We start from the raw sequence: 18,758 nt of genomic DNA on the forward strand, positions 1-18,758 counted from the left end.
ATTTTTTTTTTAGCCTTCTTGCACACCAATGCTTTCCATCGGGGAGTGGTAAACAGGAATATTCTGACCATCCCGCAGTTTTAAGGTGACATCCTGAAGGCACCAGCTGACAGAAACCAAAACAGATTTTTTAACTTATTTCAATCACTTTTAATGTAGTAGTAAAGTCAGTGTAGAAACAGCTGGCATGGTGAAACAAATCATTCCACGCATTCATTGCTTTTAAAAATACTCTCAAGTGTTTTAAAACTTGGTTTGCGAGTGCCAGCTTCTGAAAGCTGTTTTCTCTAATAGTGTAGCACAGCCCAGATTTAAAAGTCTGGGATGCATGTTCCTATTTGCTGCAACTCAAATAAAATCCTGCCAGCTATTTTTAGACAGGACATTCCTCCCCGGACTCAGTGCCTTTCTTCCTCTCCATCCTGCGGGTGCATTCCTTGCTCTACTCCTCTCCAGCCTTGGAGCCAGACCGTGTTGCTAAGGAATTATCCTGGCTTGGAGGAGTTTGAACACTGTGTGATCGCTCAACATGACGGCTGAAACCCTGACAGGGTACGATGGTGGTTACTCAGAGAAGGAAAACTGGAGGCTGAGGGGGGAGCCTTTTCCTTCCTCTAAGCTCTGCTGTGAGACTGACTACTCATCCGGCTTTTCCAGCTGGGAAGGTCTATTATTTTGGGGTACTAAGATAGAATTTTTTCAAAAGTTCCTGGGCTCGCCCAGCTCCGCTTTAGCTGGAGTACACACAATTAGGTAATTAGGTGGCCACACCTCTGTGCGACTGGTCCGCGGCAGGGCTCTTCCCTCACCAACCCTCCGCCTCCATCCGACCCGGGATGAGCAACTGCCTGGTTTATAACAGGGCTTGAAGGAGCAAGTGCTGGCTCCCCCCAGCCTGGCTTGGGGTCTCAGCCCTTCCTCCTGCTCACTGCGGGGCAGGCAAGTGGCGCTGTGCAGGACTGGTGTCTGGGTTGCCCTTGCCTCTGGCCTATCTCCCCAGCCCCGCACTGCCTGCGCTGGGGTGAATACCGCCTCCTCCAGGTCCAAACCAGGTCACGTACACTAAATTTCCCTTTTTTCAGTTACCTTCCTTTTTTTAATAACCACATAAATAAATAAAGTGCTATGGACAGACAGTACCCTCAGCGTCAGGAGCGGTTCAGTGGCTCAGGAGCCTCAACTACGCTTGCCCACAGCGTTCAACTCCTGGCACCGTGTACCTGTGTCTGCATGGGTCTGGCTGCTCCTCACACTCTGCAGAGCCCCACCAGGATGGCCAGCTTACAGGTTTGTCATTGCTATAAGGGATTTTGGGAGCTCCTCTTCATGAAGAAGATGGGAACCCACCATTTTACGCCGAGTTTCCTCAGCCAGGCACAAGGACACCAAGTCCTGTCTAGCCTTGGGTGGAGCTTGCGCGGGGCCCCACATGTAGGTGGAGATGGTAGAGTCTGACAGATTTGTCTGCCACAAACCCTGTTACAGAAGATGGTTTTTTTTTTCTTTTTTTCCCTCTTAAGCTTGCAGAAATGCATGGAGACCTCTATTTAAAGCAAAACTCCTAGAGATATGTATGCACTTCAATTACTGCTGTAGTTTAACACCTGCAATCTTCAGTTATCCTCACAGTAACTTGGCGAAACAGGAGGGAACAGCTATTTCCCTCCATCTGTGAGGAAGGAATAAGGACGAGTGAGGAGATCAGAGCCCTGGCTCCCAGGGAAGTGCAGGTGTGCAAGAAGGGTGGTTGGGGACCTCTGGGGGTATCTCTGGTCACTAGGGAGGAGGAGCCTCTCACGTCCCAGTCTAGTGCCTTCCTCCCATCATTGTACACCTTACTTCCCATAGTTATTGTGGAAGAGAATTCCAGCAAGTTGTGCTCATCTCACTATGAAAAGAAAACATTACCATATGGGTGGTGGCAGTTGAGCAAAAATGCTGTAGCTTTGAGTTTCTAAACAGAGCTGATAGAAGTGCCTAGCAAACTCCAAGAACAAGTACATGCGGGGACGTTTGCATCTAATGAAATTTCCTCTTTTGCAATGGAAGATGGACTTTGACTTTGTGTAATAATTCTCTGCTTAGCTCTAGAAAACATTTACCCTTGACAAGAGAGGTTTTCAGGCTTCACTGCTACGAATATGTAAAGTCGCTACTACATGATGTGGAGTCAGAGCATCTTCCTACTGTAATATAACTGTTATAGCACTTTTTTTATTTTTAAACTATAAAGACTGTGTTTGTTGGATAGCTTAAAAAAAAATCCTGTATGATTTTTAGCTCACCTAGTCAGGTTCTGATGTAATTTGTAAAATAATTTCCCTACTGCAATACGTAATACTAGACTGGAGCTGAGACTGCTGTTCAACGGTCTTGCACCTTCTGGGAGAGGAGGGGTGGGAGGGGACAATACGTTACCTTGGCGCCCTATATTTGTATATATACTGAGCTATAGCTTGCAGAACACACTTCACACAAATTAATGGCTCATGTTGTTCTTCTTTTTGTACTCATAGGGATGAATTAATATATTTCTCAACTAATTTACATTTTTTGTCATAATGACAGTAATAACCTTTCACAAGACCTTCAGACAAGAATTTCCTCTTCCTTGGTGTGCATGATCTCAGCCACATGGATTACTAACACAAATATCCTGCTCCACTCTCTTCTCCTACCACTTCTCTCCCTGCATTTATCTGCTTCTCCCAGCACCTCCCCAGTACGCACCACTGGCGGGCATGGTCCATCTCTGAGTTAATGTAGAGGTACCCCGCTGATTTTGTTCCGGATACCGGTAACTTTATCTGCAGATGTAAAAGTAAGTTAAAGATTCAGTGAAGCATGCTACTGAAATGGACATGTACTCCTTCTACAGTCAAAGATGCAACACCTCCCTTTTAACTTAAACTCTTTTTCCTTTTTTTAACATATTTCAGAGTTTCACTAGGCTTTTCTAACAGCTAAGGTGTGCATGGCTATACAAGTATGCCTGTTCTGCCATACATTAATCTCTCTCTGCTGAAAGAATGCAGTGTGCTACAGCTGCAACCCCCAGGGAAAACCACTCGCTCTCTGAAATATTTACGAGCAAACACCTCTCCTTACCAGAATGCACGGTGATCCAGAGGTGACCTGCACTGTGTCAGAGCTTCCCATAACCATAACAAGCCTGTAGGTTGAGATCCTCTACAGATCAGTCCATTAACATGCATCAAGGCAATGAGACATTCAAAGATTTTTGTCAGCATCACAAATTCTGCCACTCAGTTGTTTAACAAACAAAGCTTCAGCACTGACCACAGCTAATTGCACTTGGTATAAAGTTTGAATAAAATAAATGTTTCAGGTTTAGTGTTTGCTGATGGTATTGCCATCACAAAGGGAAAATACTAAGGGTTCTCCAACAGGCCCAGGAGCTGGGAATGTTGTGGAGTCAGTAAATTGATCTATGATATAATCACTAATGATTAACTAGTTTATTTTGCGAGAACATGAATTCTCAGGAGCATGAAAATGCGGAGAAGAAAGTTGGTGGTTTGTGTCTTGGGTGAGGTCGGCAGAAGGCAGGGTTTGACTTCACCCTGAGTCACCCAAGAGACCAGCATTCTTAAACAGTGACACAGGAACATATTGGTGGGACAGGTTCTCTTCTTCTTTTCAATCAGCATAAGAGGTTGTGCATTTTCCCCACATTTGTGTTCTTGGATATGCTGCCTGGTAAAATCTCTAAAACCTGGGAAATGTTTTGACCCAGGGTGTCATGTGGGCGAAGCCTGGCTGGAGTGAGATAGAAAGTGGAATTTTTTGTGACTTGGCTGAAAGTTGATTTTGGGGTTTTTTTGTGTGTGTCCTGATGGCCCCTCTCCTTCACTGCACCATTTGTCCCATTCCTTACTGCCCTTGCTTGGTCCCCAGGACTCCCAACAACTCACTGGGAGGTATAAAATGATGCAAATGTGACGAGATCCCTCAATGTGTTGCCTGGAGAGGACTCTAGAGACATTTTGCATCACTAGCAAAACCAGGAAAGGGCAGCCAGCCCTGGATTAAGGGGTAAAAACACTGATGAAAAGTCCTTTTCAGGCAGCAGCCCAAAGTGGAAGCGGACTTGTGTTTGCAAAGCTTGCCTCGGCCCAGCCCTGGGCTGATGCAAGGCAGCCTTGTGCAATGCTTCAGCACCCGGCGCAGCATTCTCCAGCCACTACGTAACTCCAGCGCTCAGCCCCACGCTGGGCAGCCATCCTCCACGGCACAGATTTACAGGTGCTTTTAAAAACCACATCGTTTATGCTGTACCACAGCAGAGCTCGGAAGTGGCTATAAAACTCTTGTTCTGAACAAAGCTTTAAAAACTAGCATGGGATGTATCTGGGCAGGGGAGAGGGGCCAGCTGCTATTTTAAAGCTGGGTCTGATATGTTTCTGAAAATGATTTTGTGGCTTACAGTAGCAGGAGGGGGATCAACCGGCTTGGGAGGTCCCTCGGCCTTCTGTGATATGCCCATATAGTACCATGTGAAGGTGCTGCTCTTGCTGTTTCTAGTCCCTCAGAGCGTAGATTTATGCTCTGGAAATGTGTCCCTATTTCAAATCAACTGGCATCCCATCCTACCACCTTCCAGTGCCCCCAGGTGACTCATGACCTGCTGCAAATCCCCCGGCCGATCTTTTCTCACCCAAGGCCTTGGGAAGCCACCCTGTGACACCACCTCCCCAGCGTTACCTGTGCTCTTTCTGTGTCCACACGATTACTCCCATCTGTCAGTCGGATGTTGTGAACCTTGAGAGGGGGAGCACCCAGGGCTTCCAGGGCATCGGGATGGCTGTTCAGTTGCTCTAAAGCCTGCTGGTAATACTGGGTCCTGGCAAAACTTTCTAGGTGAGAGAAACAACGTAATGAGGAGACTGTCCACTTGAAATCAAAACATAAAGAGACATTTGCTCCAGACTACCACACCCTCCCTGAAAACCAGTCCAAAACTATTGATCAGGAGAAATTTGGCTAAAGGATGAAACACGCTCTTACACCAGAGAAGCAGTGCTGTACTGTAATGTTATTCAGCTCATTTAAGTGAAGAGGGCTCTGAATATAGCCTATTCCATACTGATATACAGTTCAGCTTATGGCTGTGCTCCCTGCTTTTCATACATTTGTACATAATCTAGAAGGAATAACAGGAAAAGAAAAAAAAAAAAAAGCGTAATGTTGAATATCTGAAAATGTTCTGAATGTAATTCAATTATTTTTAAAGGAGGTATAGAAAATACTTTAAGAATGGATGCTGTTTTACAGACATTGGTATGAGACGGGAAGAGCTGCTGTGAAACTCTTCCTGTGGTCTTGCTACAGCTTTTCAAGTGGCAGCCATGAAGCTGCAACTCTACGAACAGATGCATGAAAAGAGGGGCACAAAGAAGCACCTTTAGAGTTAATGGTCAAGCAGCAACAATAGGATGGTAGACTGGATGCTGCAGTGTTGGCACAGGGAGGACAATTGTAGTAAACTGCTATTTACTAGTGTCAGGTTACTCTGTACAGCTGGGAAATGCTGTCCATTGGTGACTGCTTCACAGTGCAGAGCTGTGCGGCTGCAAAGGTGCTGACTCTCCTTATGGAGGCAGAGACTTGCTTATAGACAGTTTTAAGGTTTGCCTGCTGAGGTTTCTAGAGGTGCTTCACGCCAGCTTAACTCCACTCTCTTGACATCAAGAAGGGCAGAATTCAGCTAAGAGTGTGCATGTGTGAAAAGCCTACTCTGGCAACTTTGTTCTTCTCTTCCAAAGTTTAAAACAAGGTGTAGGGTCTGTCTCCTGGTCTCCTGCCTGTCAGTATAACTCTTGGAGCATGAGTCAGAAGGATGCTGCCTTCTCTGCCTAGTTAGCGGCATTCCCTGTGAGCAGGCAGCATCCAGTTGGCATAGAAACAGCTTTGCTAGGCTGGTCCTCCCCACCCCCCTGGGCCATCCTAAGGAGCTCCAGCAAAAGGGGTTGCAGCACACCAGCCTTTAGTGCCTACGGATGGTGGCAAGCAGCCACCCAGACCATATTAACAGTATGTTGTGCTCATCCTGCAGGTTGGAGGGGAAAGAGGTTCGTTTCCTGGTGCTCCTTCTCTGCTGTTACTTGTTAGCATCTCTCATACTGGATGTAAAATGTCTGACTAATCTGTTTGTCCACGTGTTTTCAGTAGGAGAACTGAAAGCATGCTGGGGTTGGCTGGGGACACTGCTCCTCTGAGGAGGGTGTGGAGGTGAAGAGAGAGCAGAAATAGGATTACCTGAGTGTTTGAACAAGCTTTCACAGAGACTGCACGTATGCAGACTTCCCTTCAGCCTGAATGAAGGGGAGGGAAGCACCCCTCTCCCCCTGCTCCCACCACCCACTATGGAAGCCACTTGCTACTCACAGGTCCCAGTATGGGCCAGTTCTGTGCACTGAGATAGCAGAAGGAACTGGGATAACCCTGGGCAAAGGCCAAAAGAGAAAGGATCCCAGTTTGGCTCCCCTGTCTGCTGGAGGCTACAGAAGGACACACTCTGCAGCAGAAAGTGTCCTTTCAACAGCCTGGTTGGCTTGTCACCAAGTTATCAGACAGCTACTTGGTGGCTGCTGATATTGCAACAGAGCAAAGTAGCCATCACATTGCGCCACTTGATTGCACAGCTAAGTGATGCAGGGAATAAGCCCTTTGACTTTCTGTATAGCACAAGGGGTGACTTTTTCCCCCCCAGAGATTTCTAGATAACAGTGCTGAAGCTGAAAATTAAAAAAATGTTAATGTCCTTGCTAAAGCCAGGTTCAATATTTTAAAGCGTTAAGAGGATCATATATCTGTCATGTACTGCAGAGCTTGAGGGCATGAGCTGCCTAAAATTAAAGGCTGCTTCCCAGCCTTGTCTGATTTGTTATTAATATGTGTAAAATGAAGGGGAGGTTTCAGAGCTTATCTGAGGGCTTGAGGAACAGGCTTGACTACAGTTTTCTGGCAGCATCCTCTGATATAAGGGTACTTGAAAAGCAGTATCACTTGATAGTACCAGCAAGGGAGAGGCATTGGGCCAAGAGGCCTATAGCACCCCCTGAGAGAGAGACAAAACCTATTTTTGGTCTGATGCTAAAGATCTAGAAACTATTTTAGAAAAAATAACTATCATTTGGACTCTCGGCCAAAGACATGCAGCAACTAGAGCTGTCTATAAACAGCAATGGCACCTGTCTAGCTTTTCTCGCCTTGTCCTGGTCTTATCAATGCCGAGCACTCTTATCTGCCCTTCATTCAGGAGAAACTAATGATGTCTTAGCACCTCACAGGCTTGTTGTATTTAAGGGCCAGCACCACAGAGAGATTTACAGATAAAACTGCTAGACTTTAATACCTTCTCACAGATGGTCCTTTTTTCCTGCCTAGTTGTAAAATCTCAGTAAGAAATGAAACCTGCATTACTGCCTAAGCTTTCGATTCGCCCTCACCCTCAGGAAATGCCCCCAGAAACCAGACTTTCTCCTGACCACAGCAGCCTGCTCCCTATGCAATACCTGACTCTGTCAATGTGTACAGCAGTCCTGGGGCTGAACAAACCAGAGCCCATGGAGGCAGAACCCAGAAAGGCTCAGCCACACTTCCCTTAACTTCATCCGCTTTTCACATCTTGCATGCTGCTATTTTCCCCGCTACACAAAAGCAAATCATAGGGGCAGAGGGGAAATAAGGTTGCTAACAGCATGGAGACTTACTTTGCATAAGATTATACATCACGATGCATCCCCCGCCGCTGAACAGTCCCATGAAAACAGCCATTTGCTGCAGTTTTCTTAGAGAAGCTGGCATTTTTCCTCCCTGAAAAGAAAAAGAGAAGACATTTGTTGTAGAAGAAGAAAAGCTAAAGGGTTGTTTCCCCCCCTCCTCCTCCTCAAAGCCCTTTCCAACCAGGCCTGAATGAAAGCGCGGTGCACAGGCATCGGGCTCTTGCTCGCTGGGGCCCCACCGCGCGCCCAGAAGGAAGGGTGGTGAGAACAGAGCAAACTGGGGACCCAGCTGGGTTGAATGTGTTTATTCAACTTCTTTTAGCGATGCCACCACTTTGCTAATTGCCGAGAAGAAAATGACCTCCCCGGTGTGGCCAGGGGCCAGCACCACGGCGCATTGTTGCGGGGGCTCCCAGCGCCTGTGCGCTCGCTTGCACACTGTGAGCATTCAGGCTCCGGGGGCTGGATTTCTCTCTCGAGTAAACTCCTCTAAAGTAAACACGCTCGCAGCAGGGCTGGATTTGGCCTGGAGTGGTAAGGGACAGAGCCAAGGCAGCGCCGTGCCAGCAAAGATAATGGAGCCAGGGTGTGTGTATTCTGTTGTGTTGCTTTTTTTCCCAAGCCGTGGATAAACAGGAAGGCTCTTGCAAGCTATTTTTCTTCCTTCCTGCACCCCCCAGCCCAAGCTTGCCCTTTTAATGAGTCACAATTTTGGCATTTGAATGAATGACCCAGCAGAATAAGAAACACCTCTGAGAAAGTCAATCTACTAAATGCGTCCATGGTTTGGGTAAGAGGGGGACCATGTGGCCTGAAGAGCCTGAGCTAATGCTCCTGCCCACAACAGGTTAGTAGGACTCTAGCTGAGTCGTCAGTGGGAGAGTAGCACGTTGCTTCAGGCTGTGGCAGGATGGGACTTGACGGAGCATCCGAGTATCGGCTTATGCTCCTGCTTCTCTCGCAGCTGGGATGGTAGGGAGAAATGGTTTGACAGCAATTAAAAAAATATATAGCAAAAGGCTGCCCTTTTTGATGCAGGCACATAGATATCTGAATAGGTGAGGAAGCTGTATGGAATTTTTAGTCTCAAAGGTTTCTCACCTCGATCCTTGTGCCGTGATGGTATGTATGACTTAAGTGTTACGCTCAGCAAGAGTTGGTTAATAAACCGAGGCCCAAACCAGTTACAGAAATGTGACCTGGGCAAGGCTGTTCGAGTCCTGTTGTGAAAACCACCTCTAGCATCCCTCAGGTATGTGTTAGTCAGGTATTGCTCAGCTGACAGCCACAGTTTAGAGAGGGTGGAGAGGCAAATGTCAGGACTCCTTCCCCTCGTGGCCAGGTCAGAGTGACATGGGCAGACTCCCTCTGCTCACCACTCTGCTGACATGACCCTACGCCATCTCTTGCATCCTCTAGCCCAAGGGAAACGGTGAATGCAACCCAGGTACAAATTTCATCTACCGTAACACATGCTATCCCTTAGTTGAAGGCTTGTTAACTAGCTCCCTTGATTTTAAGAGCTCTTAAGTTTACTGGTTTATTTACTTCAAATTTATGGGTGGCTAGTGATGGTAGCAACCCAGAGAAACACGTGGGTATTATATATATTTATGCCCCAAAATCCCCAAATTGTGCCATTGGTACAGTCAGTCTTCTCTCACTCCTGATCTGTTTCTCTGATGAGTTTTTCGTCTTCACTTCCCCTGGGGAACTTGAGCAGCATGAGATGTTGCAGCAGAGGAAGTAGAGAAATGGCGACAGTTGTTTCACAAGGACAGAGAGAGCTTTCTGCTCACCCACTTGTGTTTGCATCCTTCCTTAAATCACAGTTTGTAACATTATTTCCCCCTCCCTCAAACTGTAAAATCTGATTAATAACTGAGTTTCCCATAAGATCCATTTGGCCAGGAGGAGGATCTGACACCAACACCACATAACGGGAAGTGGGGTGGGAATAAAAAGGTGGTAAATCTGAAGAGCAAATCAGATATAACAGGCTGTGACTCATGGCATTTGTTTTTGCCCCTTTCAAAGTTGCAACCAGGGTAACTGAATGCAAATATCTGGCAGTGGGGGTGCTGCTGGCAGCTTGATGAGTAAAAGTGAGAAGATGAGGAGCTCTTGCACCAGCAAGGAGGTTTTGACCAACGCTCAGGGGACCTGCCTAGCAAAGGCCGGAAAGTAGAGGCTCTGCAGCTCACTGTCAGCGGGTTTGAGGTTTGTTACGTCTCACGGTCTGCTCGCACCCAAACAAGAGGGATGGAAAGCGAGAAGCTTTGTGCAGCACATGCTCTCATCACCACCTCCGCTCCCAGCAGGTCAGCAGCTGCAAGCACCCTGATGGTGCTGGGATGGGATGGTGGCATCTGGCAAGGGAGCTTGGCAGCTAAGAACTGGTGATCCCGGTAAGCACTGTTGCCCCGTGCAGCTCTCCCAGCTGCTCCTGATGTGCTGCCCCTGCCTGCAACAATCACCCCTTGCTGGTCCTGGTGAGGCAGGGATGTGGGGGGCTGAGGTGTGCCCAAGTTGTGCAGCCCGCGCTGACTCTGCAAAAATCCTCGTTGCTGTAAGAGGGAGAACATCTCTGTTGCTTGTGTTTGGTCACAGCAGGAAGCCCACAGGCTGGACCACCCCATCCCCAGTCTAGCCCTTGATGCTCTCCTCCCACTTGTTTCTCAGCTGTTTTCCCAAGCCAGTCCTATGACAGCACGTTGCGGGAAGAGGTTCAGAGCTACACGTTTTAACAAGCCTCTCAAGACCTTGCAAACCTTCTCTTTGATCCCGCAATTCCCTGTTAGCTTCCAAAAGCAAGGACACAGGTGTCCTCAGAGCCCAGAGCTGCTGCTCCCCTTCCCTGCCATCATGGTCTTTTGAAGCATGGATATCCTGATATTGCAGCCAAATCCTTGAGCATCCTTTGGCATGCTGCTGACTTCTGAATGACGATGCTGGAGATACTAATGGTGTCAGCTTGTGGAATACCAAAATGTAGCAAGGAGCTGTTGTCTGCGAGGACTTATCGCTAGGATTTCTGCCCTCTGGCCAACTACGTTTGCTACTCCCATCTGCTGCTCTGCTGAAGTGCCATGGAGGTGGTTCACTAGGGAAGGGAAGCAGAGGCATGCCAGAATTGTGCCTCTTGTCCTAAATCTTGTTGAAAAATACTTAAAGCCTGCAAAGTGTAGAGGCTATTAAAGGGAAGCACCAAACCCCCTCAACATCATTTGCCACAAAGGCAGCAACTGTAAGACAATGCACTTAGGAGAATCTTAGAGATGCAACCTGCAATTGCCTCCTAAGGAGGGAAATTCAGGTTGTTATCTGCGATGGAGATCTCCCCTCAGAACCTGTTATACCACTAAAAAGTATGCAAGTCAACGGGTGGAAAAACAGATTTCTTCACAACCAGTAATTAAAAAAAAAAGCACAATTTCTAAGCTACACTATTCTGCAAAAACATCATTTCCCCCATGCTATTTGCAGTGGTAAGAAAGATTAAGTAGAGATTAGCACACACAAAAACATTGAGCCTACAGTTACCAAAAGAAGAGACATTAAATCATTATAAGTAGTGTTCTCTAAAAATAAATATTAAAGAGTAGAGCCTCCCAATAAGGGTGATGTTCATTTTGTGCCTTGAAAGTTGTAAGATACGGTGGAGAAGATAGTATTCAGGCTTGACTTTGAAACTAAGCAGAACTCAGGCAGTTAACACCACGACTTAACAAATCCAGAGAGGTGGAAGACTCCCAGGGTCACATGTGAAATGGTGGGTTACTGTAACAGTAAAGTCTGGTTTTAATTAGACTTTGTTTTCTCCACAGAGGATCTTCTAAAAATAGGCTGGACTTAAGAGATTCTCCCTTTGATTCCAGCAAATTCAGATTTTCTGTTTTAGTCCCTGAAATTCATGTGGCAGAGGTTGGTCTCAGGCTCCTCCACCAAAGGCAGGTAGCAGTGAAGCAAGGACATTTTCACCCAGCCACAAACATTCGTTTTATTTGACTCAGACCCGAGAGAGGAAGCTGAGGCTGCAGGTTCTTTGGGGAAGGCATTTCTTTCTCCTCCTCCTCTTTCTTCTCCTCCTCCTGGCACTACCAAGCTCCACCAGCACCTCCAGCTTCTGGGTGCTATCACAGACCAAACAGTAAACAATAATATTGCTCTAAAATCAGGGAGAAACAACTTGATCCATGAAACCCGGCGTGATCATTGCTGGCTATCTCAGTTTGGGCCACTGCCTACCCATCTGGCCAAGACAATATACTGCCAGGCCACCAATGCAAGCAGCTGGGAGCCTTTAAACCACCTTGAACTACTGTAGTCCTGAGGTGTCGGCATGACACACTAGATATGTGTGCAAAAGGCTACTATTAAATTAAATTCAAACTTATTGATAGTCCTGAACATGGATCTGATCATCTAAATGCAAGGCTGGAAGTGTTGCCTAGCCCTTCAGCAATGAAACTCTCCCTTAGGCTGGTGGGATTTGCATCAGCCCCAGGTCCAGCTTTTCTGAAAGCCACCCAAGTAGTGATGGAAGTCACAGGAGATGAGGGTAATGTCAGGCAAACCACACACAAGCACACACTTGTATTTCACATTCTTGCTCTCTTGCCCATCCATTGATCTTGTGAGATCCATAAGGCATCTGGGTGTGAGCCAATTTCTATGGTAATAACATGCCAGAACAAGATTTTAGAGCCAGTTTCTTGACACTCATTGTCTACTAAATACCTTCATCACTGGTACTGTCACCAAAGAGGGGACAGTACAGTAGAAGTGTTTTCACAGGTTCATCATTTCAGCATATTACTTTCCTCTTTTTCACAGAAATAGTCTCAACATACTATTTACCTCATTTCTGAGAATCGTGCTCCCTGCCCGCATGTTTAGAAATACCAAGGCTTTGCGTGTCTGATCTGCCTTCACCAAAAACTCAGTAACTTTAGAGTAGAAGTTACACAAAAAGTAGAAGTAATACTCTTTTTTTTCTCAGTGGTTCTTCTCTAGATGCACTGAAAAGACATATTTTGGCATTTAGGGAGGTAAAGCACCTTTTCAGCCAGCTTTGAAATGGTCCTGTCAAGAGTTGCCTTGTGGATCAGTTCCTAGGTATAATTTACAACCTGGTTAAAATGTTTTGAAGGGACAACTCTGTGTACAAGGAAGATCGCTGTCATGCCAGGAAACTGTGATAAGCTTATTCTCTGCCTTTGCTGCTAGCTAATTAACAAGGAAAGTGAAAGTAGCCAATAGAGTTAATAAGAACTGTAAACAGCCACCTTATTCTTGTAGTTGTATTGCATCTCCCGGGGCACATGCTACGACGCAGGTGGCTTGCTCAGTTAGTACAAAGCCTGACATGGTACCGACAGATATTTAGTTGCATTTCCTTTTTCTCCTCTCTTGGGTGCTCTCATCTGCACGTTTCTATATATTTATATATCTTCCTGTATCTTCTGTACTCCACCATCAGAGTCTACTTCCCCATGTGCTCTTAAGATACAGTCTCATCTGGCAGGCTTGCCTGTATTGAATTTCTTTCCCACCTGCTTGCCTACCTTCACACCCCTACATGCCCTCTTCCTCTGCAGACTATTGCACCACCCCAGGTCCAGGCTGCTTGAGGAGCCTTCTCCTGCCATCCCTTGGTTTATCCCTCTGGGAAACAGAGACTGTTTTCCAAACTGCAGGTAGCAAAGGCAGGTGCCTAAATCCTTTTTCGCTTTTCTCCAAGTTGCGCAGATGCTACCTCCTAGTTTGTTCAGCCTTTTTGAAAGCTAGGCTTGTGTGCCAGCCACTTCAACAACCCACCCCAGGTCACCCTCCAAGACAACTAGAGCTGCCCATGTTTTGTACTGAAATAGGAGGGATATCGCAAAAAAAGAGGCATGACTAGAGTGTGTTATTGGAGAAGCAGAATAATTATAACTCTAGTGTGGCCCATTTTTGCTGTTATTGGAGCATGGTGTTATAGGTTAATGCCTAATAATCTGTCATTAACATCCCTAATTGTATGTTCCTGTAATTGGAAACCATGGGGGGCAGGTGTGAATGTTCACCTTTTGAATTTTAGAGGTGAATTACAAAGGATTTAAAAGTAAGAATTCATAAGTAGGGTAAATGAAAAAGTTATATCCAACTTACAAGAAGAAAAGAACAGTGGTGTTTATGGCTTTAACAGTGAGTAGTTTACCTGAAAAAGCTGCAGGACAGCTTCTTGGCTTCCCTGCTGCTGGGAGTGAGGTCACAAGAGCTGCAATTCAGTGTTCAAAAGAACTGCTCCACGCTGTACCTGTGCCTCCCCACAGCCTGCGTCACAGCCCAGCTTCCAAATGGGCACATTAAAACAAAAGAATCACATAAAGAAATAGCAAATATAGTCCTTCGACTGTGTCGTGCTGCCAGGATGAGAGGCAATAGCACTCTATGCTTAGCAGGAGCTTAGCAGAAGTGGACTATCAAAGACAGAGAGGTTTTCATAGTGTGATGTGCATTTTCTGTATCTAGTTTCCTAGAATAGGTTCATTGAGCCTGCAAGGTGAGTGATCAGTGAAGAGTACCAATCCATTTCTCATGGAAAGATCAAAGAGCTTGCAATGCTTTCTAAGCAGTGGCAACTACTTCGCTCTCATGCCAGTCTGTGGCCATTTATCTGTGTCCAATACATTAATTATGCCAAAGACACTGGCAAGTTATCAAAGACAAACAACTTATCAAGCTTTAAGTCAACTTACTAAATCCTGCAATGGGGGGGGAAACATTGAGAAACACAAAGAGTCTGTAATAACCTTCTTGGCCAATAGATCAAATTTTACCTTGTAAAGAGAAAAGAAAATGTTCACAGAAGTTCACAGAGGTACTGCGGACATCATTGGGCTAGGAGATGTACGTGGCTACATCAGAAGTTAGTATGTGCCTGGAAGTTTACAGTCTCTAACTCCAATCCTGATAAGGCTTATGCCTGTCTGTAGTCTTACTAACTCAATAATATGATCCACATGCATGCATTAAATAGGCATGCAGGAGACAGTGACCTAAAGGAATTGAATGCCAGGGGAGGCTGTCACAGGGAAAAAATGTTTAAGGCAGGAACACAGGGTAAATCATATGATGCTTGTTCCCTTGTGATGTGTCTGCTTCTAGAAATGAGGGGGTAAAAGATGGGACCTACTCTGCTATGATTAGCATGGAGCTCAATTTACAAAGCCTTTAAAAATATCAGGGAAGGTTTGCAGCCCTAAGGCCAAACATCTTGCTGATATAATGCCTTTTATTATATAGTATTATGGCAATACCTACTTTTGGCACTTCAAACACACCTTGCTCTTATTCATACTTCCTAGTGAAAACACAAAATAAATAAAATGCTGCCCTAAATCCCCCCAGATTCTCAGATGTGGTAAATTTATTTCAAGTGCCCATCTTTACACCCTCCCCAGACGGCCCCTCCTTCAGAAAATGCTGACCATTTGAAACACATCAGATCAACACTTAAAGCCTAAGGCTTTGAGGAAAACTAATTACTTTTGAACATCTTGGACATCTGGATTGTTTCCAGAAATTGGTCCTTGCCCATATGAGCAGAACTGGTTCAGTATCAGCTAAATCTGTTAACACAAATTAAGATCTAGGGGAAAAATAACCTCAAAGACTCGTGACTTTTTAATAAGCATTGAACACCAAAAACAGCACAAGACCAACTGGGATTCTGACCTAGAAACATTCTATTCTCAGAAAGACAAAAGGGGGAAAAAAAGTTATGATGGGAACCATTAAAAAAAAAAGCAACAAACTCGTGTAATACTTGAAGGTTTCCATTCAGACAGATCCAGCTTGTTGACGTGCACAGAGCTGTGCAAGATGGAGATGGAGAGAGCAAAAGGGTGAAGGAAGTAGTGGAAGCTGCCACAACATTTGCACATGCAGCATCTGGAATCAGACCTTTAAGTTGATCTGAGGAGCTGCTACCGATTTATCCATCCTCCCTTGGAAAAAGGAAAAGATGCTAGATGCTCACAAGACAGTTGGACGCGAATCAGCTTCTTTTCCAAAAATGAGTCAGGGCAAGAGGAATTTCAGAGAACAGCTGACTGCAATCCATATTTTCCTCCTCAGAACACATGTGGGAAAAGATTTGAGGGAAAAAATATCTCTCTGGTTAATGCTTTAAATGATGCCTCTATTTTATTCACTACATCTTAGGTCTTTCTATAGCTCCCATTAAGGAAGGCACGAATTTATTTATTTATTTATTTATTTCTTAATTTTGCAGAGCTGTGTCAGAAAAACAGGGAAAAAAACTTTGCAGGAAGTTTGTGCCAGGTCAGGCATGACCTGGGCTGTGTCCCTGCCCTTGCACCATCCTCTCTCTTTGGCTAAAACATACCAGCCTAGACAGGTTCAGCACAACTCTGGGGCTGTTTCCTATAGTGAACCTACCTTTAGGAATCCCCCACAGGGACAAGCTTTTCCTATGGAGCTACAGCATAGGGCTTTGCCCAGCAAGGAGGTGTGACTGACAGTCCAAGAGCCAGACAAAAGCACAAACCACGCTTTTATGTACCGTTAACGGGTGAGATTTTTTGAAACATTGGGTGGTCTGTGTGTGCTCGATGGGAGATACAGCTTTACAGGATCCCTGTTTCCTAAAAGTGCTGGGATCTCTGAAAATTGGGCTGCTTTATATGGCATTTTCAAGACACACCCTCACTAGTAGCTTTCAAACAGGGCTGCTAACAACATACATTATTTCCTCATAAACTTATTGCTACTGTAACCTTCAAATACTTGTCTGTGGGGTTTGCTGATCAAATGCTAGATTACCAAGGGCTAAATCAATGAAATATGACAAATGTGGCATATACGAGACACATAAATGTGCTGTGATCCATTAGAAAAGGGAACAGGAGCAGTTAGCGGGGAATCACTGCTGCTAATGATGCTGGCAGGGATCCATGCCCACAGATTTCTTAAATTGAAGGCTGCAGAGAAAAGACTTTGCCTTTGACCACAACACACGTTTTTCTGTTTGTTTTTGTTTTCTCATTGCACGCCACTCAGCTCTCTTTGTGGGAATTAGGAAAAGCGATAGAGATACCATCGCTTTTATGCAACGTTACTCCCAGGGACCTCTGCTTAAGATAGAAAAAGCCCCTACTCAGTGTTACTGATGTTCACAGGACACTAGTGCTGGCAAAGCAGAAGACAGTGCCTCCCAGGTTTCACAAGCAGCTCAGGGACTGACTCACTGTATCACTGTGGCTTAAAACCATAAACTTTGAGTGTCTCAATTCACACGTGAAAATAAGTGACTAAATACTTCCTGGTTCCTACTTCGCTGGAAGATAGCGCCATTTATAGGCTACAAAATGCTCTGACAGCCTAATACGTAATTTTACTTAGGTATGAAATCACCCATGTCTACTACACGCATGTTAAGAGGCACGACAATGTGTTCCAGTAAAAATACAAAAGTATTTTGCAGCCTGGCACAGGGCGTGTTGTAGGACCAGCAGCATAATTACAACAGCCGCAGTTGGCACTTATTAGAAAATTAAAGAAGCTGTTAACAGGTCATTAATAATCTATGACTACCTGACTTAATAGTATTCTTCAGTCGACAGGCATGAGGGTGAGGGGGTGGAGGAAATGGTCACACCTTCTTCTAAGTCACTGTAGAAGGCTGATACCCTTATTTTTCATCACTTTGTAATCTGCTTGTTTATTCCCTCCTGGTGTCTCTCCCGAGTGGCTCTTCTCTCGCTGCTAGCCCTCACACCAAAGGACTGCGAGGCTCCTGGCCAGCGAAGCCAGCAGCTGCACCTGCAAGAGCCAGTCCCAGAGGAAAGCCAGCTCTCCCTGTGGCATCCCAGCCTGGTAGCTATCTCCCTGCTGTTTGTAGTCGCCTCTAAACACCTCTCCTGAGCGTGTGCTCCTACTTTTGAACATTATTGTGTCTGCAAGGCATCCGTGTCCATTTTCAACACTACGATTTGTTCTCTCGAATCTTGCTCCTTGCCTTCTGTCTGTAGGCAGATGGTTGGAGGAGGAGAGAAAAGCAACTTGTTTCCCTGTTTCTTCAGACAAACACACGCTCTCCAGAGCAGACAGATGCCTTAAAGTCAGATCCAGGGCATCAATTCATCTTTTGGGTTCAGCTGTAGCGTATAAAGCATTTGCTGGCTCTGGTCTAATGCTTTTTGACATTGTCAGGCCCCCTTCAGTGAACTACTGCCTTGTAACCAACTTGACAGCAAGTATTGTTCTACATTTATTAATACCGTACGTGCTATCTTCAAACTGACATGTTCCAAGGCCAAGCATCAGCTGTACTCAGCTCTGCCTTCAAAAATATTATTCAGACAACAGCACAGACCTCCTGCTGCTAATAAATAAATAAGTAAATAAAAACATGCCTTTACCATGCTGCTGCCACACCTTTTTACCCTTTCAATCTCAATTTTGCAATAATTTTTTTCTTTTCCTTGGGGTTTTAAAATTTGAAGTAACCACTTCCCTGCACCCTCCCCTTTTTGACTTCTTTAGGAAAGGACTTTTTTTTTCCCCAGTCTTCTTTCAATTTATTCCTTTCTCTCTCTTTTGGACGCAAACCTAAATTCCAGAAACTGGATTCTACATAAAAGTTAATTAACTGCAGGAACTGTTTTTCCTCTCCTTTTTATTTTTATGTTTTTGGAATGCAGACGGGTTTTTTTACTATAGCCACTGTAATTTTCTATTATTTTTAAAATGTTCAGCTTAATGGGTTATGTTTACTTAGTCAATAAGCTGATGATGCCCATGACAGGACCAGAAGTGTTTGGTTAGCAGCAGGGAGGAAAAAAAAAAATCAATAACTCCAAGCATTTGGCAGCTTTGTGGGCAGGAAATCATTTGTATTCTCTGGTTTAAATCAATGACCTTCTTTTCTTTGCTGTTCCAACAGGAAATTATAAACTCTGTGAACACTATTTGCATAGTGCCTTCTGCAATACACTTGTA

At 45.2% G+C, this 18,758-nt stretch overlaps 1 protein-coding gene across 7 annotated transcripts in view; it reads right to left on the minus strand.

Annotated features, from left to right (window-relative positions):
* Positions 1-18,758, minus strand: part of LOC113477525 (cytochrome c oxidase assembly factor 1 homolog) — a 40,107-nt gene continuing 21,349 nt past the window's right edge. For 2 of the 7 annotated variants that reach the window (XM_026843849.1, XM_026843848.1), the window contains exons 3-6: positions 7,737-7,839; positions 4,726-4,877; positions 2,731-2,807; positions 1-106 (exon numbers count right to left, since the gene is read on the minus strand). In XM_026843849.1, coding sequence (XP_026699650.1) covers positions 10-106; positions 2,731-2,807; positions 4,726-4,877; positions 7,737-7,830 — 420 coding nt within the window. In that variant the 5' untranslated portion in view covers positions 7,831-7,839 and the 3' untranslated portion in view covers positions 1-9. The other 5 variants (XM_026843847.1, XM_026843853.1, XM_026843845.1 and 2 more) reach the window with 5 other exon arrangements.

The sequence above is a fragment of the Athene cunicularia genome (assembly GCF_003259725.1).
Source record: "Athene cunicularia isolate RWA chromosome 2 unlocalized genomic scaffold, athCun1 chr2_part2, whole genome shotgun sequence".
Classification (NCBI taxonomy): domain Eukaryota; kingdom Metazoa; phylum Chordata; class Aves; order Strigiformes; family Strigidae; genus Athene; species Athene cunicularia.